The following is a 25,725-nucleotide window of genomic DNA, read 5'->3' on the forward strand; positions in this document are numbered from 1 at the left end:
ATCCAATACCTCATCCTGCACACTTATTCATTATCAACAAATTGAAAGATTACTATTTTTCAACAGCACCGATTCTATAAATATGGCTATCCAGGTTCAATTACAATTAACATGGGAACAGGACAGGTAATATTAATGTTGTTATCCCTGGCTTAAAGTCTTGCCAACTGAAAAAGACGTTTTCATTATGCTTCCCGTTTCAGTTTTGCCCAAATAAACTCTACAAGTTAAAAATATTTGTTTATTAAAAAAAAATCCAAGAAAATGCTTTATTGTCATAGAAGTAGCTGAAAGTAACAAACCAAAATCGTGAGCTTATGTGTGTATGTACGTATATGTCTGTATGTATATGTATATATGAAATTATCAGAAAATGAAAACAAGGTCATTGTCCATGAAACAGGATGTAGCATGAGATAAGACTGAACTTTTGGAAAGTTGCTTCTGCCGTTGTAAAAAAATATATAGTGAATAAGTTGAGTTTTATTAGTATCCCTTGTTCCTTTTGAATGATATAGTCACATTATATAAATGATATGAAAAAATGTATCATACAAGCAGATTTGTTCAAATACTGAAAAAGGCCTTGGTCAATACACATTTCGAACAGTAACAAAATCTTTTAGCATGGATTTAATGGCACATAATAGGTATTATACTGCCTCCTCAAAAGGATGTATTATATGAGATTTAATTTTATACGAATTTTGAAATCCACGAAGGCATTTTGTCTCTATAGTTTTGTTAAATCCTTTACCTTAACTGGGTGCACATACAAATTTAATTCATACAAAGTTTGGGCAGAATTTTTTTCCTAAATGATCTACCTTTATTTACGATAACATAAGTAATACGTATTCAAAATGTTTATATTAGATTACACTCCATTCGTACTACAAGATTCTCAGAATGCAGGACATTTAACAAGCAAATGAAAGATGCTCTTATTGCAGAAGTGTGCCAAAATGGGTGTTAACTTCCTAATACACTCTATGGCTATATCCTCTCATTGGATAGTTTCTCCTCAACAAAGACAGTTAGTGGCTAAAATTTAAACAATGGTTGCAAAGCACTTTGGGAAAGAAGAAATGGCTCCAATAAATGCTATGCAATATCTGGGAAGTTAAAAAATTTCAAAGATAATATGGTAATAGGAATTACAGGGTTCTTAAATGAAACTACATCACAAAATTGCCTTTTGTAAATCTTAGAATTTTTGCTGTGCTGCCTATGTATCCAAAAGGAACTTTCTAGACATCTAGGATCTTTTCCAATTTATATTCAACTTTGTTCATGTGTCAACAAAAAATAATTAAAAACAAAAACTAAGACAAAATAAAAAATTGAAATCTCATCCTACTGGATTGCATTGTGTCAAGAGAGGAGTATGTGAGAAAGAAAGCAGCAAAATTTTTAGCTGGATCAGCAACTATAATTAATTACAGATTGGAAGAGAAAATGAAAAAAATATGTTACAGAGTTGCCAATTCATATATTTGGACACATTAATAGAATAAAAGATTTTCCCTACAAGTTTAAGACAGAGGCTGGGGATTTTTTTTACATAATATTTCCAAATCTTATCACACTTATCACAGAAATTATGCTTTTAGGACTTCACATCATATTTATGATTGGGCATGATCCTAACAGCAATTATTTAATAAAAATTTAAAAAACAAAAATGTTTAGAAATAAACAGGTAATTAGCACCCCTCCCCCACCCTGAAACAAAAGAAGTCCATTATGGCTTTGATATCCCTTGTAAAGAATTAAGTAGAAGAGTATTGCCACATTTAAAAATAATTTCACACTAATAAGTATTTCTATTTTTTCCGCTGCTTTTGATTTTGTGTCTTTGCAGTACTTATTAGGGAACCTAGACATGTACGAATTCCAGCAAGGTGGAGCAGAGATCCAGCTGCCTCTTTGAGCTCCTCATCAATTTCTTGACACGACTGTTTTCGCATCTTTTTGTCTGGCTGCCCTTTTTCAGAGGTATCTGCACAAGCCTGTGATGCATAGCCACTGTCTCCAAGAGGATCATCTTCATAATCAACGTCTGTATCTTCTTCACTGTGAAATCCTTCACTGCCATCACTTCCTACATGGCTACTCTTTGGGATAAATTCATATACCTCATCCACAGAAGACAGGGAAGACACACTAGACCTGGATGCACAACGCTGTGCTGTCATGCTACTTGCACTGTAATTGTGGTCTTCTTTTGGATCAATGCTGGTGGCTAAAGAATCACTCTCGTGTAATCGCATAGCACTGGAATGATTAAATGCATTGCTATAACTCCTTTTTTTTTGCACTGCTGTTTTAAGAGGAAGAGGCTTCTCACCTGTGGAAAATAAAGCTTCCATCAATAAATCAAATGCATTTGATTGCAGAAACAAGCCATTTAAAACTACTACATCACTCCTGAATAAGTGCTTTAGATTGGTAATGTTTTGTGGATTTTAAAATTTTATGCAGACCATATCATCCTGTAGGTATTAATGTGAAACATTTTTAAACCACTTAATGGTATGTCTTGACCTTTCCATGGACAATATAATTACTTTGAGCTGCTTGCACAGAATGCCTCAATATCAATGTGCCATTGGTTAGCTAACCATTTACTTATTGATATTTAGGTTGTTGCCAGTTTTCCACTATTACAAATAATACTGCAATGAAAATCCATCCACAAGCCTTTTTCTTACACATACGCAATATTTTTCTAGGAGAGGTAACAAGAAATACAATTAATAAGTAAAAGAATATACACATTTTAAGTTTTAATTGGTATTTCCAAACTGCCTTCCAAAATGGTTGTACCAATTTATATTCTACAGTGTATGACAATACCCATTTCCTATACTTAACCCCTAATATTATCAATCATTTTAATTTTTCATGATCTCATGGACAAAAAGATAGTATCTCAATATCGTTTCATTTTGTATCTCCCCGATTTCTAGAGAAGCTGCATCTTTTCAAACGTGTGTTGTCCATCTATATATTTCCTCCTCTGAGGCCCACCTATTCATATATTTTGCTGACTTTTCTGTTGAACTGTTTCCTTATTTCTTACTTATAAAATCTTTTTTATATACACATGTATACTCAATATTATTCCTTTGTCTGTATATAAAGTGAAGAAATATATTGTCCCAGTGTTATGCTTAAAGATATCTGCTGTTGTCAGAACTCTAAAATTTTGATGTTTAATTAAATTTACACCGCTTTTATGGATTTCGCATTTTGTATCTCACCTCAAAAAAGGCTTTTTCCATTTCAAGGTTATAAACATACTTTTCTATGTTTTCTTATTCATTGCTTTCATTTTTACTTTTAAATTTTCAAGCTTAATTTCTAGGTATGCTATTTATTTCTTCATTTCTTGGTCAATGTAACAAGATCTATCACAGCATTAACCTCGATCTCTCAACTGCTCACATAAATTAAAAGAAATATAATAAAACAGAAACTAAGTTATTCAGATGAAAACACAATCTAGTTAGAAAGAAGTAATTCTGCCTGCAACACTGTAATATTTTGCATCCTAAATGACATTTGAGGGACTTCCCTGGTTAAGACTCCGTGCTCCCAATGCAGGGGGCCCGGGTTCTATCTCTGGTCAGGGAACTAGATCCCACATGCCGCAACTGAAAGACGCTGCATGCCACAACTAAAGAGCCCACATGCTGCAACTAAAAGAGCCTGCATGAAACAGCGAAGATCCCGTGTGCCGCAACTAAGACCTGGAGCAGCCAAATAAATAAATATTAAAAAAAAAAAAATGACATTTGAAAGGCACTCACAAAAAATGTATTTTAAAAAGAAAAGTGTGATTGCTTACATTCCAAAATTCCTTGTTCTATAGAAGTATTTAAAAGCATCATTGCAGTGGCAGCGTCAATATCAGATTCTGAAAAAGGAAAAGAGTGATAATATTCATGTTCTTTATAAAAGACAGTCTATTATAAAGGAGAATTAAGAGGTACTAGAGATAAAGAAAGTTCTCTTCTTTAATTATTCACAATGAAAATAAGAACCTGACCTGCATTTCAATAAGGATTGCCCTTAAACAGATTAAATTAGCCAAGAAAACACAAAAATATTAATACTGTCTTTAGTCATAATTATATACAAGCCTACAAGTACTACAGATTTATATAATACTCAAGAGCTCAAACATAATTATGGATATTCCATAAGAAAAATGGGTTTTAAAAGAAAGGCTGGTAAAATCAGCAGGTTCTATTCCAGAGGTCATTATGCTCTCATACCTACTTCTGTACTAAAAGTTCACCCCTCTCCATCTTAGCCATCTCTGTTAGTCTGAACAATCGTGACTGAATAAGAGTAAAATGGTATAATCTAAAATGTGAAGGAAAAGTTAGAAAATGTTTATAAATTTTAGGTTATAAAGAATAAGTTTAAAACAAGACTGATATGAAACCCCCCATTTCTATATCTCAAAGCTGGAAAATTTTTATTACCCCAAAGTTTTGCATTTTACTTGTAATACCTAATTATAAAGTTATTTTTGATAATAAATTCATGAGGATAGTGACTTGCTTTCTCCTCATCTTGACCATAAACTCTGTGAAGGCAGGAAATGTTTTTGACCTTAATAAACAGGCTTAACTTATCAGAAGATTGTTGCTATGAAGGAGCACATAATACTATACTCTTTTCCCTTGAATAAAATGTGATCTCATGAATCAGAGTCTCTAGATGAATGTCTTTCCAATTAGACTGTCAGCTTCCTTAAGATAGGAATCATGACTTATCCTTTTTATGTTCCATAATGCCTGGAACAAATAGTGGTTCCTTGATAAATGTGTAAAGAATATATTACATCTTTGCCCTCCCTCCTTTCCTTAGATTAAGCTGATTATCACCAGATTACAGAGTCTTTGGCATGTTCTAAGTATTATCAACTTAGAAAATGGACAAAGATGGGCCTCTAAGAACAATAGAGGTGGGATTTAAACCTGTGCAGTCTACCTCCAGAACCCAGGCCTTCAATTTGTACTCTCATCCCTTAATACTTACTAAGCATCTATAATTAGAGTAGGAAATTTTGTAGAAAATTACCGAGTATACTGGAAATTCTCTATTCTGTTATTCATTCAATAGTGTCCTGTTATAAGGCTGACATCATTCCAGGCTGTGAGAATATAGCAGAAAACAAAACAGGAAAATCCCTAACCTCTCATAACACAAAGAAATACAGTATATCAGAGTGAAAAACACTAGGGAGAAGAATTAAGGGGGATGGGAGACAGAGAATGAGGGGAAAGGTGGTTGCAATTTTAAGTAGAGGTTAGGGAAGGCCTCAAGGAGAGGAAACAGTTGAGCAAAAACCTCAGGGAGGTGAGAGAATGAAACCATGAAGACATCCAAAGGAAAAGCATTTCAGGCAGAAAAAAACAGCAAGTTAAAAAGAATTTGAATCAGTGATTTCCACATGCCACAGCCACAGAGGCTAGCAAAACAAAGACCTCTGCAATTCCTATCTTTCAGAATGAGACCTGACTACAATACGATAAGAGTTCAGTATTCTAACATGTCTTTGAAGAATAAAAGGTACAGCTATAGCCCATATTGTATCTCTGTGTGAACTGGAAAAAAAAAAAAACTTGCCTCCAGGTGAATGTTTCCCTATACCAAGGCACACAGCTTGGGGACTGGAGTGCTGGCTAATTTCAAAGCCCATTCACTGCCTCAGCCAGGTGTCCTTGTGCAGGGCACAACTTGCATGGCATTATACTAACAGAGAGACTCCTGCTCCATGAAATAATTAAATATCTACCTTGTTTCCAACTTTATTAAAAAAAAAAAAAGGGAGTGGTAGTGAGGGAGAGGATCTAATACTGAAATGCATTATAATGAGGAAACAATTTCAGGAAATTTATTAATCTTATAAATGAAGCACCTATAAAACATTCTTAATTTCTGAAATACAATACCTAAAACTAAAGAAAATTGATTAAGAGACTTATCCTGACAAAATAAGAAAGCTGCATGAATACCATTTCCTTTCTTAAAATAATAACAAAATTAGGTACTGTTTCTATAACAGTAGAATGATAGGAAAAGTGTTCCTTAAATACCCTTATTTCTTATAGGAATTTGTTACAGGCAAATTAATTTGAATTTTCCCACATGAAATTACTTCTTTGCAAAAACTTCTTTGCAAAAGGATTTTATCTACATCTGATTTGTTTGGTTCAGAACATTTGCTAAGTATGCTTCCCACAATGCCTTGCCAATTAACTAAAAAAAAGTTTAACTTCAGTGTTAATATAAGCACCAGAGAAATGATCGCAGACACTCGGTAATCAAGAACACCTGGTTATCAATACAATCTTGAACTTCTTGGAACAAAAACTGTCTGTGTAGATTTTACAAACAATTTTTATTTATAGTACCAAATCAGTTTTGGTATTAAAATTAAACTTAAGACTTATTTGTTTATTGTCACAACTGAACACACTTCATAATGCTTTTTTTCATTAGTAAGTACTTCATGCTATTTTAAAGATGGTGCTGTGGTTTTAACAAACATACTATTAGCTATATTATTTAACATATTCAGTTCATGAAGAATGAAAATTTGGTTCATTTATAAAGTCTTTTGTATATATTTTCTCTGACACTATTTAGTTTAATCCTATAATTCACTTCCAGTTTACAGTCATTTGTCGTTAGAGCCATGAGAGCCATCAAAACAGTGAGTTAAACAATAACAACAACAACAACTTAGTTAAGTCATATTATTTCCCTTTTTATCCTTCATAGTTGTGACTGAGGTTCAAAATATGCTACTGATTTAATAACTGGTTCAAATAAATCTCTGTAAAAAGTGTTTATTTATGCCTCCTGGTTTATATTTTCTTAGCCTTGATGCTAAGAAATTATTAACAATAATTGAGAAAAAAATTTAAAAGACATCAGTCTTAACTATGTGAAAGTGAGGGTTATAATAAGACAAATAAGTTTCTATCATCTGATTCTCAGTCCATTTGCTTAAGGAATGATATGAGAACCAGAGGCAGAATTTAAATGGTTATAAGCTAAGTAATAAATATAATAGGACTCACTGCCTTTATCAAACCAATATACCCATTTACAGAGCATCCAAACAGAGAACCTGTTTCTCGTGATTCTTTAAAGAAGTAGGAGAGCGATTTCAAAAAATTACTAAGACTTTAAGCTGCTTGGACCACCAGTTTACTTTCATTTCAATTAAGATAAAAATTATGCTAATTTATAACCTGAAATTTGAACTTAGATATGCACTTAGCCCCTAACTTCATCATTAACTGTCTAAATTTCATATTTCCTTGTAGTATGCTAGTGCTTAAGTATAAATACTAAAATTTACTAACTAGAATATAGTTCCATTTTTGTCTTCTTTGTTCACTAATATATCCTTGGTGCCTAGAACAGTGCCCAGCACACAAGTGCGCTCGATAAATATTTTTAAACAGATGAATTTACTCCAAACCCACACCAAATATTGACAAAAACAGCTTTTGTTTTGCTATCTCAGTATGAGATTCCTGTGCCTCCTGCTGCCCGCTATACAATACTGTAAAATAGCTATTGGCAAGATGAGCAAAAAAGATTAGACTTTAAAAAAGATGATTCTGTGAAGTGACAGATGAATCTTATATTGGATTCTAATACTGGAGCCAACAATGAAACTTCTGTGATCTTTACAAAACACAAAACGGACAGTGTCATCTCATTCTTTAAAGACCTTCAGCAGTTCCTCCAACGCCTCATATCTGGTAGGAGTGCAGGCTTTGAAATCAGAGTTCCTTCTATACCATTTACTAGTTGTGTGACTTTGAGAAAGTTACTTAATCTCTCTGAAGTTCAGCTTCCTTATTTGTAAGAGAGGGTAACAATACCTCAAAGAGTTGCTGTAAGGCATGCGAAACACCACAGTCAGGAATTCAATGCGAACTAATGTTATAGTTATAGGAAGAAGTTCAAACTCATTATGCTAAATAAGCTCTCCTTGATTTGGCTAATGCCTGCTTAAACTTCTTCATTTGCCTTGCTCACACTAAACGATCACATCTACAGCCACTGGACCGAGGCTACCTGGTCCTCTTCTATGCTCTTAGGTTTCAGCCACACTTACCGACCTGCAGTTCCCAGCAACTGTCCTCCACCAAACCTCTACCCAAAAATATCCTCCCAACTTCTGAGGCCCAGAGCTCAAGCATCACAGCTTCTTCTCTAAGAGGCCTTTCCTGACCCACCTCTAAGCTTAATTTGCCACCCACTTCCTTTTCTCCCAATGTACTCTGCATAATTCTAGTCAACCTTCTTCAATTAAACTCTATGTTTTCTGAGAGTAGGGCCTGGGTCTCTTTCATCTCTGCATATCCCAAAGCACCCAGTTCAATGCTTGGCACAATGGAGGAATTCAGCAAGTACTTGTAGAATAAACAGTTGAATGTTTAATCGATTTATCGTTGTATTTTCAAACTTTACCCTAGAAATAATATCAAGAGTTATGAAAAAGCAAATTTCCTCAGAAGTCTATGAATATGTGCTAGAGCAACCTGATTTAATGATAAATTTTCTTAAGTTTTTGTGTGTCATTACGTTTTCCTGTTAAAACTCATGAGAATTGTGTATTCTGTTCCAGGACAGACTTGCATTGGTTGACAGAATGCCAACCACCCTCCCCACCAAGTGAATTACTAGAAGGGGAATAGCCCTAAGACTCACAATGATAGAGATGGAGGGAAGTAAGGTGTTAGCAGTCATGGAGAGATGTAAACTCATTAGATGAAGAAGTACCTAGGCTCTAGTTGTGGAAGCTGCTCCCCAAAGGAAGAAGAAGAATTTGGATGGAACAGAACAAGAGCAAGAAGAAATTCTAAATAAACCCCAGAATTCAAAAGAGAAAATGTTCTCAAAATGTGTATATGAACTAAGCTTAAAAGATTAAGGGTCAGAACTCACTGAGGCAATAAAAAGATAAAGGAAGTTTCAGCAATACCTAAATGTAAAGAGAGCACATTTACTCATGCAGGTAACAGGAAAATGGATACTTGCCTTACGTTAAGTTACAGCATATCTGAAGCAGACTCCCAATCCGCTTAACTTCTCTGCAGAGTCCTCTTAAGCTCTTTCACACTCTTTCCCTCCCTTATTTTTACAGACCACCATCATATTGTTTCCTAGGCTTGGCTTAGTGTAGTTCTAAAGAGCCTAAATATCTCTGATACAGAGAAAGGCTTTTAGTCTGAGAATTTCTATTTTTAAAGGTCATAGAAACATCTGTAGGCTCCAAAGCAACAATGCTAGGAAAACTTATGTTAATATATCACTAACCTGTAATACTAACTATGAGTAGGGGGGGAAAACTGCAATTTCAGAATTTTGACCTACTTTTTAAAAGTCTACAAAATTCTAAAAGTTAACATTGCTTTCTTCCTAAATTATAGTTCTTTACACTTAACCTATAAAAGAAATATGTAAAACCATCCCTAACTCAAAGGCCGTACAAAAACAGGTGGCAGGCCAGATTTGGCCCATGGGACATAGTTTGTCAACCTCTATTCCAGTCTGACAGACTTAAAAAGATAATTCTCTATTGCAGGCATTACTAAGAAATATTTCCCTATTTGCAAGGAAAAGTATACATAAAAGGAAATGAAAACAGGGATATAAAACAGTATACACAGTATAATCCCAGTGGAGAAAAAGTGTGTGTGGGAGGTGGGGGGTGTATGTGCATGTATGTGCATGCACGCAAACATATCTACTCATGTGAAAGGCATAAAAAGGACCAAAGCAATTATATTAAAATGCGGACAACAGAGGTGCAAGATAGATAAGGGTAGGGGATTAAGAGGTACAAACTACTATGCATAAAAGAAATAAGCTTTAAGGATATATTGTACAACACAGGGAATAGTCAATATTTTATAATAACTATCAACAGAGTATACCTTAAAAAATCGTGAATCACTATGTTGTACACCTGAAACATATAATATCAAGTATACCATCAAGTATACTTCAATTAAAAAGTTAACAGCAGAATAAAGGGTAAGCTTTAGTTTCTTTTTTATAAATGTTTTTATTTTCCAAAACTTCTACAATGAACATTTACTACTTTTATAATTTAAAAATAATTAAACAAAAATTCTGATTTTTGATCTGAGTTTTTATGATTTAAAATACTGATCTTCCACATACCTTTGAGAGTTCGCACCTGGTTCTGCTTGAGTACAGAGCTTAAGTAGTGAGGTGATAAAGAACCACTGAAAAATAAAGAGATAAGACAAGCGTACTTATAAAAGATCTTTATTTCACATTTTATAGAACTTAGTTACAAATACAACTAATTTGTACAATAAAAAACACAAACTATTTTTACCTTGTTTTCTTTGCTAATACTATTCAGTTTAGGAGGAGTCTGCCAAAGCAGAAAGAGCATAAGATCCAAGTTTAAATCACAACTATTTGGGTGTTCTTAGGCAAAATAATTAATCTTTTAGTTTCTTCATCTGTAAAACAGGAATAATTAAACCTCCCACGTAGGGTTGCTGTGATAATTAAATAAGAATAATGAATTTAAAATGCCTGGAACAATAGACAATACATAATAGTTACTGTTTGATTTTGTATTGGATGCCTAAGTTTGATATGATATTAATACAGGTGTTAAAATACAAATAAAGTGTTTATCAAAACAATGTTTAAGGAAGACTGTATGGTGATGACAAAAAACAGATAAGCTCCTGATTTAATCAATAAATATCAGTATCAAATTAAACTTTCTATATTCATGAAAAAAGACCAGTAGTTTTTTTCTTGTTTTTGTTTTTTTAGTTCCAAAAATTAAGACATTTTGGGGACAAACTATTTCTCTTCTTTGGAATTTTTGATAGTATTTTTAAAAAATCTGCTTTTTGCTAACCAAATTAAAAGTCTAGGGCTTCCCTGGTGGCGTAGGGGTTGAGAGTCTGCCTGCCGATGCAGGGGACATGGGTTCGTGGCCTGGTCCGGGAAGATCCCAGATGCCGCGGAGCAGCTGGGCCCGTGAGCCATGGCCGCTGAGCCTGCCCGTCTGGACCCTGTGCTCCGCAACGGGAGAGACCACAACACTGAGAGGCCCACATACGGCCAACAAAAAAAGTCTATTTCTTAGTCACAGTTTTACATACTCTATAGATCATTCTCTTCCTCAGACTGACCAATTATGACATGAAAGGGCTACACAAAGCTGTGTCAGATGGAACTGTCATTTTGCCAAACAATGATAAAGAGAAAATGTTTCTAAAAATATTAAGGTAATGTTTTAAAGTCAAAGATTATAATCTTTATGCTGTTGTTTTATCTACCTGTTTTTAAACCACAAAATCAGCTTTATTTAACATATAAACATGATAAAGCTAAGAGATATAAACATGAAAATGCATCATATCAAAGGCACAGGAAAGTGTATTTTTGATGGTATACAAAATAGAGTGCCAATTCTCCCATTTAATTTTTAATAAAAAATAACATTGCTAAATAAAACATGAAAGGACCATCAGCAGAACTTACCATTAGTTTCTAAACTATTTTTTTTCTTTTTTTTTTTTTGCGGTACGCGGGCCTCTCACTGTTGGTGGCCTCTCCTGTTAAGGAGCACAGGCTCCAGACGCGCAGGCTCAGTGGCCATGGCTCATGGGCCTAGCCGCTCCGCGGCACGTGGGATCTTCCCGGACTGGGGCACGAACCCGTGTCCCTTGTATTGGCAGGCGGATCTCAACCACTGCGCCACCAGGGAAGCCCTAAACTATTATTTTTTTTAACTAGGACATCTCATAAGCACCAACATTAAAGAAGGTATCAACTCCCAAACAATGAGAATATAAAACTCTGATAACGTCTTTTCTAGGTTTCATTTCATAAGGATAAACCAGTTCTTGTTACAATGATCCTTCTAATCTACTAATATGGTAAAAAGCTTAAATCTCAATAAGTATATATGTATATATATTGCTGACATTTCAACTTTAGTCTTACTAATTTTTTTAACTGTATCTCAGCTATAACCACTCCTCTAAAAGTCATCTAATAATAATTAAAGAAATTAAACACATGAAATGTTGATAACTGTTGCAAATGGGAGTTCACATTCTCCCTACTTTTGTGTATGTTTCAAAATTGCCATGTATTATTTTATTAAAAAGCTTAAAAAACTTTTTATAGACTACCCTTAAAAGTATCTAGACAAAATCTGTCATTTTTAACTCAAATTAATATATGTAATAGAATTTAAAAAAAAGATTCTGAAGGTTTCTTTAAGAAAAGGAAACAATCAGATTTAAGGACATCATATCATTTTCAGATTTAACTTAAAATTGGAAAGCTATAAGATCAATTTGTTGATCACTGAGTTAGAAAACAGAAGCCAAGGAAAATCATAATTATATTTACCAGCAGAAACAAAACAAATAAAAAACTCCAAAGCATTATTTTACTTGACAACATTTAAAAATTTGAGACTTGAACATAATTTTCTAATATTAAACATATTGTGAAGGAAAAAAACTTAAAATAGAAAAAGAAATATAAATATGTATATAAAAATGCTGCAATGACAAATTTAATCACCTTATTTAAAAATTTTTAAATATACTTTTACTTTCCCATGTCTTCAGGTCAGCATTAGCACTGCAGACAATTTAAATGATTTAACCTTTACAAAAAGGTTTCAGGTGATACCTGAAATCATATTATCACTGTCTTTAGAGTTTAGTTAGAATATTATTAACTACATTTTCCAGAATTTATGTTCTCACTTATCCAACATCCTGTTTCCTAATAAGTTAGACTATAAGTAAAAATGCCTTACGCTAATGTCTTATTCATAAATCTCTATATAATTAAAAAACACTACAACTCTAAGTTTCTCCATCTCATATAATGAAATCTTATATATCACCACTGACATTTACATGTTAGATCCTGTACCTTTGTGGTGATGCAGGAGGGGTGTAAAATGTTGATTTTGAGGGAAAAGGTTGCTTCTTCAGTGCTTGCATAAGGTTGGGTTTATATTCTGGATCAATACACCATAAGGAGCCTTTTCCATTAACCTAGAATAAAATATACAAGAATTAGTAACCTGGAACTTTAAGACACACAAAATCAGTGTCTGAATGCTTTTAATAAATGTGTGTGGGGAAAAAAACCCAATAGTACCTTTTGAATACAAGGCAAAAGTTGAAGTAAATTTGCTAGGAATGGACTGTGTGACTAAAAGCCCCAGAGGCAGGCTGCCTGGGGTCCTATCCCCTGCGCTGCCATTGACCCGCTGTGTAATTTTAGGAAGGTTAACTAACCTCTATTTCTCTGGGCCATTATTCCCTTATTTGTAAGGTATGGATAATAACAGTACCTACCTCATAGGTTTGCTCTATGGATTACATTATGCATAAAGTACTCTGCACATTGCATGGCACTAGGGCCACAGGACTGCACAACTCTAGGACATGGCATTCACATTACATTCTGTGAGAATGATACAACACCAAGCTGTGCAGAGAACAGCATGAAGGGCTGTACAAGGTGGCCCTCCACATGCTAAGATGTCAACAAATGTTACCCCTTATCATTACTGTTAAAGAAAGAAAAGATTAGGTAGTGTCATTCTCCCAAAAGTGCTAAACAATATATTAGGTGATGCATATAAAAATAACTTCATTTTTTATGGCATTAACACTAGTGTTTAGTTTCCCATTTAAACTGTTTAAATTCAAGGCAAACAATTTAATGAAAAGATGGCAAAAGTCTCAAAGAGTAGTTAAGTCAAAAACTGAGGCATGGAAAAGACTCCTGTAAAAGATAAAAAACAGGGAGAAGTATCAACTCTTCCCTCAAGATGGTTAAGTTACAACATTCGAGGAACTTCTGGATAATATGGTAATGGGCACACAAGCCCAGATTTCATGGAAATAGTCACTAGAATCTAAAAATAATACAATTTGTATGATTTCTGGAAACTAGAGAAAATATAACAGAAGTGCCTGCTAAATTGCAAATGGGCGGTGCCTGAAAGACTGGCTTGCCTGCTCCACAATTCCGCTAATATGAAGGAACAGCTTACCAGGAAGGTAAGTAGACAACATACCTGAAGAATCTCACGAAAATGATCTAATGTGCAAGGGGAAAGGCCAGGCTATGAGATAATTCCTTCAAACAGGTTTGAAAAATGCTGAGTATTTTACCTCTTTCCTTCTTAGAAGGTTATATTACATACTAGCAGATTAAGGGTCCTAAACAGTCCTGCTTTAATTAAACCTGTTTTAAGAAGTTTCCCAAAGTTATTTGACACAGAACCTCTTTCTCCCAGGAAACATCTGAGGAGGCTAGTGTTCTGTGCAACACCTATGAAAAACACTGATGTAATTAATAAATTCTTGAAGAGCATACTTTCCAAATATTAACAGAAAAAACTACAAACATTGATTAGACCATGAAGAAAAATAAATTACCCTTTAAAGATCACTGTAGCGTAAAAAGAAAAAAAAATATCCCAACAACAAAATTCTGACCACTTGGAAATTTATAAACACTCTTGTATTAAAAATATATCCAAACTACAATTATAGATTATCTAGTAAATAAAAGGTATAAGAAACAGTTATATAAAAACTAAGTGGGTGTGGTCAAACGCCACACACACTAGTTGAGCTAGTCAAACTAAATAACTGAAGGACTTCAGGAGCTGTAAGATCACCTGCAAACTCTTCCTTCAGGATGTATCTTTCCTACTTCTTTAGCTGAACATCCATCCCTACCTACACATCCTGAACAGTCTGACTAGATCTAGCACATCCCTACAAATGTACCACATCTACCTACAGCTTACATACAAAACCCTATAGCCATGCAAAGAGGAGGTCCAACTGCAAATTCATCCCACACTGTCCCAGAGCTAAACACTACTTGTACAGAAGTTAAGAGTACAAGCCTTGGAGGAAGAATACCTATTTTGGAATCCTGGCTCTGTCACTGAACAGCTGTGTAACCTTTAGAAAAATGTCTATGTTCTCTGTGTACTAGTATGCTCAAAATATATATAAAACAGTACCTACCAGACACAAAAGCACTCAAACATTGGCTACTACTATTGTTATATTTTATGTTCATTTTCTTTGTAGTTTTAAAAATTGTTTCTTCCAGTCTAATAGCATGCAAATTTGTTTTTCTGTTTCTATTCCGCTAGTTACTGATACTAAATTTTAATAAATATTTTTGAATATATTTAATCTTTTGAAGATACAAATGTCAAAAATTAAATATAAAGTATAACCTGACCCCTTCCCACCATGATGTACAAAACTTCCTCAGAACTCACAAGATTAGTGAGATTCAAACTGTTACTATTTTTTTTTTTTTTTTTTTTTTGCGGTACGAGGGCCTCTCATTGTTGTGGCCTCTCCCGTTGCGGAGCACAGGCTCCGGACGCGCAGGCTCAGCGGCCATGGCTCACGGGCCCAGCCGCTCCGCAGCATGTGGGATCTTCCCGGACCGGGGCACGAATCCGTGTCCCCTACATCGGCAGGCGGACTCTCAACCACTGCGCCACCAGGAAAGCCCTGTTACTAATTTTTGTTTTTATGTTACACCTTTTCTATTTCAAAAACCCTTTCTTAAAATTTGAATTACACTTCACAACATTAACAATTATATAGACAACAATAAAACTGACCTGTGTCCTATTCCCCTGCTCCTTTCTGCTTGTATAAAATCCTATATGATGTACGCTATTATCATTGCTGAAGATTTAATGTGATAAATTCCAGGGTGCTTCCATTTCCTGAACTCTTTTTCAAGGTAACATTAGCCTATTACCGAGGCTTTTTTATCTCTAAATATCATGTCGTAACTATTATAGCAGAATGGCATAATGAAAGAATACTGTTTCACACGTTTTCAAACTGAGGTGCTAATCATTGCTTATTGATTGGCTACTTGATAGTGGACAAATCACTTAATCTCTAGGAGTCTGTCCTCTCATATTTTATCTGTAGAATTAAAAAAACAGGCCACTTACTTGAGTTGTGATGAGAGTCAAATAAGGTAATTTATATGTAAGCGACATAGAGCTGCAAACTAAGTGAATACTAAGAGATTATACTGAAATTGGCACATATCAATAGTAAGCGTATATGGCTTAATAACAATATATTCCTACTCCTCTTCTAAGAGATGAGGGAGTTTTTAAAAACATCAACAATAAGAACAAAAATCAATTAATTCCAAAGAGACAAAAGTTAGAAAAAAAAAGAGATGGATTAAATTGATAAAGGAAAAACATTCTTGTCTGAGGAAAAGTATGGTAATTGAGTATAAGGCAGTTTTTAACATCCTAGCAACTTAAATATATTGGAAAAGAAAAACCATGGGTGCCAAATCACACTGTAATATAGTAAGAAACATACCATACTATCAGGTGAAAACTTTTCTGGCCTACAGCAGCAAGATATCACATGAAGTACACTAAACAAGTATTTGAAATTTTAATTTTTTTCCAAAGGAAGTCAAATTTTACAAATGTAGTTTTGAATTAAGTGATGGAACATCTTAAATTAGATATATTTTCAGTCGCTTGACCTAAGTGGTAAATGTGTTTTGAAGATTGGGAAATAAAACTTTAAAATGTTAGCACCCACAACATCCTTTGCCCCAAAACCACTTCAGTTTCATACAGAAAAGATATGCATGAATTATTTTTCATATATTGACTAAGACAATTATTTTAATAATTCTAACCATGTTCTACCTTGGTATTCCTGAGATTATACTCCTAGAAGCTGTTTAGTTCAAATCTACTTTTAAAATTCTCTTGTGAGAGAACTGCAAATAATTTTGATCTTTTAAGAACTGCTATTTCTTTGAAACAGCAAATTGGAAGAACTGGTACTGAAAACTTGTAGTTCAGGGCAGTTAAGTGTCTTGAATAAGTTCTCCAAATAACAGTCTGGTTTATGTTACCATGGCAGCACTTCCGTTCACTGGGTCTATTCACAAACTATCAGTAACAAGATAAAATTATGTATTTGCTAATCTATGTTTCAGAGTCTAGAGCAAAAAACTTATTTGGAATCTAAGTCTCACTTAAAAACTTTGCTTCTTTATTAAGTTGTGCTTAGATGATGGAACACAAGTAATAAAGAGTTTTAGAAGTACTGTTTTAAAATAAATTTGCCTATTACAAGACACATTTTTTGTGCAATGGAAACAGGAAATGTGCATTCTCTCATGTACTATTTTGCATTTTGGAACTCTAAGGCTTCTGGACTTATTTGGTAAAGAACCACAGAAGCTTTTGAAGAAATGAGGAATATATATTAAGAATTGAACTTTAAAAAGATTTATCTTAATGGAAGTTGTAAAGAAAACCGGGAGAAGAAACAATGTTCCCTATTCCTGAAATGTTTTTATGTACCTGCCCTGTACATTTTAATAGTTTCCCCCCTTGACTACCTTTTTCAGTGGTTTTTAGAACCACTAAGTTTAAAAGGGCATTATTCATAATTCTTGCTTATAGTGTGAACTTTTATGGTGGCTTGCATGACTTCCTTTCTTGGGATTTAGCTATTGAAGCAAATCACGACTACGAAAACGTAGAGACTAAAATTGTACTAAACCAGGCAAAACTTCTAATTTCATGTTTCCCAGTTAAAATCTCCATTAACTGTTTTAGTTTGGCTTTTACAAAAAGTTTGAAAAGCAGATTTAAGACTTCAGTGTTAACATTTAAAACATAAAAACAAATCAAAACAAAAAAACACCATGTCTAGTTTTTGTAATTTTAAAATTCTGAGACTTATAAATGCCAAGCCAAGATTTTTAGACCCATCTTTTGAGAGTGGTAACTATGGTATGGATGAGGGTAGGAAACTAATCAACAGCTATACCAGCTGGCTGGGTATCAATATCAATTTGTAGTTTGACCTGGACCTTTGTCAATCTTGTCTTCTTTTTTGAGATTACCATCTCTAGATAACAGCTTTCATCAGAAAACTGCTTTCAAGGTTGCCAAATTCAGTTCCAGCATCTAATGGAAGTAAGTGTAACTTGCTTGCCTTTTGCCGATTGGAAGAGAAATACTGTCCTTTTGAGGCATTGATTCAAGAAGTATTTTATAAATTAAAAAAAAAGAAATTCACAAGCCTTCCCAATCCCACTTGAATGTATCACTTTCTGTCCAAACTTCAGACATTTAAGTAAAGTGATCCATTGATTTTCGTGAAGACCATCACCTACTAGTTCCTTCCCTCCCACCCCAACTTGTGGCAATAGCTGGCTAATTTTTATACCAATGTATTACAATTTCTGTATTTATTCTCATATTCTTTATTAGCTCATAAGATAATTTCTTTCTCTTTATCACACTCTCCCTGAAATCTGGGCTGTATGTTTTCCCATTCACTAACTTCCACTTCCTTAATTCCTTTCTTTCTCTAAAGATTCAAAAATGCTCAGGTTAATTATATAAATAATGCATACAATTAAAAATTAGGGACAAGAACAAATCCCTTTCGATTACTAACACAAATTATACCACACTAGACATATTGTTCTAGAACTTTACCACAATGAATATTCTTATATATTGAATGCATCTCTGTGTGCAAGTATGAGTTTTACTTAAGGGGAGAAATCAGAATCTGATCCACTAGATCAAAGGATACGCACATTTCTAATTCTAATAACTACTGCCAAGTTGCCCTCACGAATGGTCATACTAATTTACACTCCTATTAATGGTGAGAAACTATTGATATTGATTTATTTCCCCATATCCTCAACTAATAAAACATTTAAAAATTTTGCAATCTAATGGGTAAAAACTGTTTTGTTCTTTTAATTTGTATGTCCCTGATTGCTAGAGAGGATGAACATCTCTGCATATGTTTATGGCCATGTGTATTTCCTCCTCTGTGAAGCCCCTGTTCATATTCTTGTCAATTTTCCTATCAGGTTTTCTTTTTTTTATTGGATTGTATGTGTTCCTTACATACAGCGGTGTGCTGCTGACTGTAAACATCCCCTATCCACTTTGCATTTAATGACATAATGTTGGTAGCTCGAAAGTGGCCACAATAGAAATAACCACTGTTCATATTTTTTTTTTTAACTTTTTTTTTTTTTTCGGTACGCGGGCCTCTCACCGTTGTGGCCTCTCCCGTTGCGGAGCACAGGCTCCGGACGCACAGGCTCAGCGGCCATGGCTCATGGGCCTAGCCGCTCCGCGGCATGTGGGATCTTCCCAGACCGGGGCACGAACCCATGTCCCCTGCATCGGCAGGCGGACTCTTAACCACTGCGCCACCAGGGAAGCCCCATATATTTTTAATTCTAATCTTTTGGCTGCTACTTGTCTCAATCACTTCTTAGCTCATCATTTTCAAGTTTTTTTTTTTTTTTTTTTGCAGCATTTGACACTGTCGCTCATTCACACTTAAACTGACTCTCCCTGGCTTCCATTATACCATACTTTTCCTAGACTCTTCTACTGAAAATCATCGCTGAGGGCTTTAAACTTAGAGCTTTAATACCATAACATCACTACCATTCCTGTATCATATTTCTAAATATCTAGTAGACAGCTCCCCTTTTACATCCCATCATAAGCATAAACACAATAGGTCTAAAACTAGAAAAGAATTAAGGATACAGTTCAAAAAATAAAATCTAATGATGCACGGTGGAAAAGATACATCCAAAATTTCCAATGCTTTCAGTCATCTGAAAGGAAAGTTTGACTGGGGCAGGGGGATCTGCTTCCAAAATGGCTCACTCATATGGCTATTGGAAGGAGGCCTCATTTCCATGCCACAGGGGCCTCTCCACAGGGCTATTTAAGTGTCTGTATGATATAGCAGCTGACTTCCCATAGAGCTAATTAGCCAAGAATCCAAGATGGGAACCATAATGTCTTTTATAACCTGGATTCAAAAGGCACACACTTCATCATTTCCACAATATCCTCTTGGTTACACGAGTCAGCCCTATGCAGTATTGGAGGGGACTTCACAAGGGCACAAATACCAGAAGGTGGGGCTCATTTGGGGGCCATCTTGGAGGCCGGCTATAACAGAGACTGATCCTTTGAAATTGCTAAGGCTTTGTTTAATGGCCTAACCACATAGTTGGCCTCCATAAATGTTCCATGTGTAGTACAGAATGTGTTACACAGCAATTTATTACATAGCAATAGATAACTAATAAGCTCCTTTAAGTTAGTTATAAGACGATGATGTGTCCAAATGTCTTGCTACCCAGGGTGTGTCCATGGATTAGAGGCATCAGGATGACCTGGGAGCCTGTTAGAAATGAAAGAGCCTCAGTCCCCATCCTAGATTTGCTGAAGCAGAATCAGTATTTTAACAAGATTCCCAGATGATCAGTAGGTACATTCAAGTTTGAACAGCACTGTCCTATAAAATCCTTCAGTTACCAAAAAATATAAGTACTTGTCCTTTTAACTTTTATTCTAAATAAGAATAGGAGATTTCTGCTACCACTTGGGGTATAGAAAGCCATAAAAGAACATCACTCCCAGCCTAACAAGAAAAAAACTGGACTTCCCTGGTGGCGCAGCGCTTAAGAATCCGCCTGCCAATGCAGGGGATATGGGTTTGAGCCTGGACCAGGAAGATCCCCATGCCGCGGAGCAACTAAGCCCGTGCGCCACAACTACTGAGCCTGTGTTCTAGAGTCCGCGAGCCACAGCTACTGAGCCGGTGTGCCACAACTACTGAAGTCCGCAGGCCTAGAGCCCATGCTCCACAACAACAGAAGCCACCACAATGAGAAGCCTGCACACTGCAACGAAGAGTAGCCCCCGCTTGCCGCAACTAGAGAAAGACCATGTGTAGCAATGAAGACCCAACACAGCCAGAACTAAATTATAAAAAAATTAATTTTTTTAAAAAAATTAAAAAACAAAATAGCCTACATAACCGTAATTTTTTATGAGCCTGAGATCTAAGGCTGCAAGACAACAGAAATAATTGAATTTTGAAGTATGACAGGTCCTGTGAGGAGAGACAAAACATATGAACGGTTTCACATTTGGTAGACCATGGAAGAAGTGGCAGTCACAATAAAAGGCAAGAAAAAAAAATACTCAAAACTGTAGGCAGGCAGGAGACCGAAGGAAGACACTCTTGGAGACGGAGATAGATGTGCAGAACCTACCACGGTCTGAGGCTGGAGCAAAGATATCAGGCAAAGCCCATTCATGCTCCAGGCCCTGAATGAGCAGAAGGTGAGATCAGGTGTCACTGTGGCAGAGGCACAAAACCTGCCTAAACCCTGGACAAAGCTCCATACCAAGCAAAAGCAGTCTGCCGCTGAGAAAGAGGCAAAGTTTACTCCTCACCCCAGTCCCCGGGAAAGGATGGCTGCTGTTGGGAGAAAAGTACAAAACCCAGCTATCTTCACATTTTACTGACACTAGGCAATGTATTCAATACTACATGCCATTAGAAGGGCAGGAAATCTGTTCATGCCCAAATCCTTCAAAGATACAAAGCAGAGATCCGCTGCTGCTGGGAAATGGTCACTCACTTGAACCTAGAACTTCCCACTGATATTAGGCAACATCTACCGACCATGATGGGAATGAGAAAGAAATTGGCCTGAGTGCTGGAACAGTGCTGTCCAGTAGGAATTTATACAATGACAGAAATATCCTATTTTGTGCTATCCAATATGCCAACCACTAGCCATATGTAGGTAATTGGCTATTGATGAGTGCAGCTCTAGACTCCACTCTGAGTAAATGGGAGAGACTGTCTGCTCATGGAGGAGACAAGGAAAGTCCCACTCTTGAGGCACAGGTGTACAGAGTCTGATTAAGACTAAAACTGGAGCAGAAGAACCAAGAAACCCACCCTGTTCACACTAAGAACTTTGCACCAAGTAACAAGCAAGAGCAATCTATTGCTAAGGAAGGGGCAAGAGTACAGAGAGAAATATTCAACTCCTCTCACCTCTAAATGTGTCACAAACTGAAAGATGGAGTTGGAGCAGAAATGCTGAGAAACATCACCTGACATTGCAGGCCGCACACTAAGTACAAAGTATCAACAGTCCATCTCTGTAGGAATGTGAAGACTATGGTACACTGAAGGTAACTATGACAACCACAAAACCCAAACCCAGCTCAATTATTTACTAGATTGACCAATACCTGTTCATACTAACAATGTGACAGAAGTAGAGGAATATCTGTTTCTGGATAGAAATATTATTTACCTCAGTCTCTACCATTCTTTAACAAGCAATGGCTGCCACTTAATCCAAAATTATGCAACACACAAAAGCAGGAGATAAAACAATCAACAAAACCAGACCCAGAGATGGACCAGATATTGAAGTTATCAGACAAACACTATAACTATGATTAATATGCTTAAAGATCTAGCGGGAAATTTAAACAAAAATATGGCAACTATTTTTTAAAAGGCAAATGAAAATACTTAAAAAATATGAAGACAACTTTATCAGGCTAATCAGCAGAATGAACACAATAGAGGAAAGAATAAAACTATAGAAAGATCGGGAGATTGGGACTGACATATATACACTAACATGTATAAAATAGATAACTAATAAGAACCTGCTGTATAAAAAATAAATAAAACAAAATTCAAATATTCAAAAAAAAAACCCCACAAACTATAGAAGGATCAATAGAAATTATCCAAACTGAAACAAAGAAAGAAAAGAGTAGGAAGAGGGACAGAGCAACCAAGAGGTGAGACAAGAGCAAATGGTCTAATATATTTTTACTTGGAGCCCAGAAGTAGATGGTGAACCACAAGAAATATCTGAAGAGATAATGAGGAAAAAAAATTCTAAGTTTAATGAATGACAACAAACCACAGATCCAAGAACCTCTGAGAAACCAATGCAGGATAAAAATAAAGAAAAATAAAATAAAATAAAGAAAAACACACCTAGGCACATCATAGTCTGCTGCTAAAAAGTAGTGATAAAGAGAAAAATCTTGAAGACAGATAGTAAGAAAAAAAAATTACAAACAGAACAACAAAGGTAAGAATCGTAACAGACCTCTCTTCAGAAACTATGCAAGCCAGAAGAGAGTAATGTCTTTAAAGTACTTAAAAAAAAACCTGTCAACCTAGAATTCCATACCCATCCTCCACAAAAAGGTTAAAAAAATATTTCATTGCTAGTAGACCCAAACTATAAGAAATGTTAAATCAACTTCTTGGGAAAAAGGAATTGATCCAGATAGGGCATCAGGATTAGTCAACTTTTTCTGTAAAAGGCCAGATAATAAGTGAATTAAAATTATTTGAAGGTAGACTGTGATAAATTAAAAATATATACTGAAAACTGTATAGCAACGAGTTTAAAAAAAAAGAGTAGCTAGTAAGCCAATAGAAGAGATAAAATTGAATCATAAGAAAATACTCAATTGACAAAAAGGCAGGAAAAGTGGAGAAAAGGGAACAGATACAGCAAATAGAAAAAAAATAATGTAATGACAGATTTAAATCCAACCATATCAGTTACATTAATGTAAATGATCCACACTCCAGTTATAAGGCAGAGATGGTCACGTTGAATAAATAAGAATAATACATAAATATAGTGACAAGAACATTACAGAAACTAAGAATAGAAAGTTAGAACATTAAAAAAACTAATTATAACTGAATCACTTTGCTGTACACCTGAAACTAACACAACACTGTAAATTAACTATACTTCAATTATTAAAAATTTTTTAAAAAGAGAGAAAATAATAATAAATAAACCCTAATTTATGTACCTACAGTAGACTGAAAATAATTCTGCTAGGTTTATATCAATACTGAAGAAATTTTTAAACTTCTCAAATGAAAGCAAATGGTGAATATAATTAACCTCAAGCTGAAGTAATCTGACTATTTTTTGTCTTCCTTTGATTTCCTCATATGTTACGATCTCCATGTTAATTCTCCCCCACCTCCCTAAATATAGCAATGTTCATAAACACTGACCTTGCCATGGCTTCTTTCCACTTTCTGAAAACATTTATTCAGGGATAGATTATGTCGAACAGAATTCTTCCAGCCTGTTGGTGCGGTTGCAAAATATGGGAAGCGGTTCAGTATCCAGCTATAAATTTCTTTGACAGGCAAACATTTATTTGGAGACTGTTCAATAGCCATGTAAATGAGAAGACTAAAGGAGTATGGGGGTTTTGAAGTTGCTGATTTTTTTTCTGGGTTCTGATAGCACGACGGTCCTAAGGATGGCACATCATCTCCCTCTATGTCATACAATGGACTAACAATTGGAAGACCCTCACTTCCAAAGCTGAAGTTGGTTAGGAGATTAGTACTTTCGTGAAGCCAGTTCAAGTTTGTGAGTTCATCATCTGCTGACTCACTGTTCACTAGAGTGGCCTTTGGCCTGGCAGCATCAACAGCTTCAGGCAAGCTTCCCATTTTGTAAATCTGGCTTAATCCTGCAACCTTTTCAGCTCCTGGAGTTTCAGCTCTCTTTTCTGGAGTCATTCCAATTATTGGACCCATTTACTCTTACAGTTCTGCAACAAAAGAAACAATTATCAGTCAATGTAATACTGAAGATTCGTAAACTCATGGGAGAAGGAAATACATATTTAAATAGCCCCAAATCAGAGAAATTTTGCAATCAATATCCCACATAATATTTAAGCACAATATCTGTATAACAAAGATGCTAAAGGTTACTATACAAGGAACAGAACTTATTTCATGTTATTTGAAATGACGGCAAATAAAATGCAGCACTATAGCACAATATGTACAGGTGATATTAACAGAATTAAGTAATGTATTTTGAATACTTATTTAAGTCCCTAGGCTTTAGTAACTGCCTAATAAGTAATATTTGCTGTTATTAAAAATGAACAATTATTTCTTTGAATTATAACTCTATAATCTATTCATCTTATGGATCTATGACTTCACTGTAATTAACAGTCATACATATGGCTCAATACAAACAATAACCAAATTTAAAATAAAGCTCAAATAATAATTCCAAATAAACCCTTTCCTCAAATCTGAAATACTTACCATAAATAATTTCTAATATTTTTATAGTATATCATACTAAAAAGATAATATTCCTTAGTAACAAACTAAATTCGTTACTAGCAAAATTATATTTACTATAAATTTATTATTTATTTGTAAATTCCAGTATTTTTTTTTTTGCGGTACGTGGGCCTCTCACTGTTGTGGCCTCTCCCGTCGCGGAGCACAGGCTCTGGATGCGCAGGCTCAGCGGCCATGGCTCACGGGCCCAGCCGCTCCGCGGCATGTGGGATCTTCCCGGACCGGGGCACGAACCCATGTCCCTTGCATCGGCAGACGGACTCTCAACCACTGCGCTACCAGGGAAGCCCCAGCTTACATATTTTATTATAGAGAAATAGCTAAGTAAAAGCACATCAATTTAATATTTAGTAGTCGTTAAAAATGACTGTCTTGAAGATTGTGAAGTAAACAAAAAAGCTTATTAAAAACTGGTGAAAAAGTAGAAAATATACAGAAAGCTAACAGTGCCTTACATTAGTAACTCGGTAATTTTTTTCTCTGTTATATTTTCCGGTTTTTCTTTAAGGTGTTTATTATCTTTATAGTTTAAAGTTAAAACAATGTACTCAAG

At 35.1% G+C, this 25,725-nt stretch overlaps 1 protein-coding gene across 2 annotated transcripts in view; it reads right to left on the reverse strand.

The window, feature by feature from the left end:
* Window positions 1–640: 640 nt before the first annotated feature.
* The window catches only part of FOXN2 (forkhead box N2), a 53,688-nt gene continuing 28,603 nt past the window's right edge, over window positions 641–25,725 (reverse strand). For both annotated transcript variants that reach the window (XM_029232100.1, XM_029232099.1), the window contains exons 2-6: window positions 24,066–24,616; window positions 13,003–13,127; window positions 10,234–10,298; window positions 3,854–3,922; window positions 641–2,350 (exon numbers count right to left, since the gene is read on the reverse strand). In XM_029232100.1, coding sequence (XP_029087933.1) covers window positions 1,827–2,350; window positions 3,854–3,922; window positions 10,234–10,298; window positions 13,003–13,127; window positions 24,066–24,602 — 1,320 coding nt within the window. In that variant the 5' untranslated portion in view covers window positions 24,603–24,616 and the 3' untranslated portion in view covers window positions 641–1,826. The remainder of the gene's footprint in view (window positions 2,351–3,853; window positions 3,923–10,233; window positions 10,299–13,002; window positions 13,128–24,065; window positions 24,617–25,725) is intronic.

The sequence above is a fragment of the Monodon monoceros genome, unplaced genomic scaffold, assembly GCF_005190385.1.
Source record: "Monodon monoceros isolate NGI ecotype Baffin Bay Population unplaced genomic scaffold, NGI_Narwhal_1 Super_Scaffold_19, whole genome shotgun sequence".
NCBI lineage: Eukaryota > Metazoa > Chordata > Mammalia > Artiodactyla > Monodontidae > Monodon > Monodon monoceros.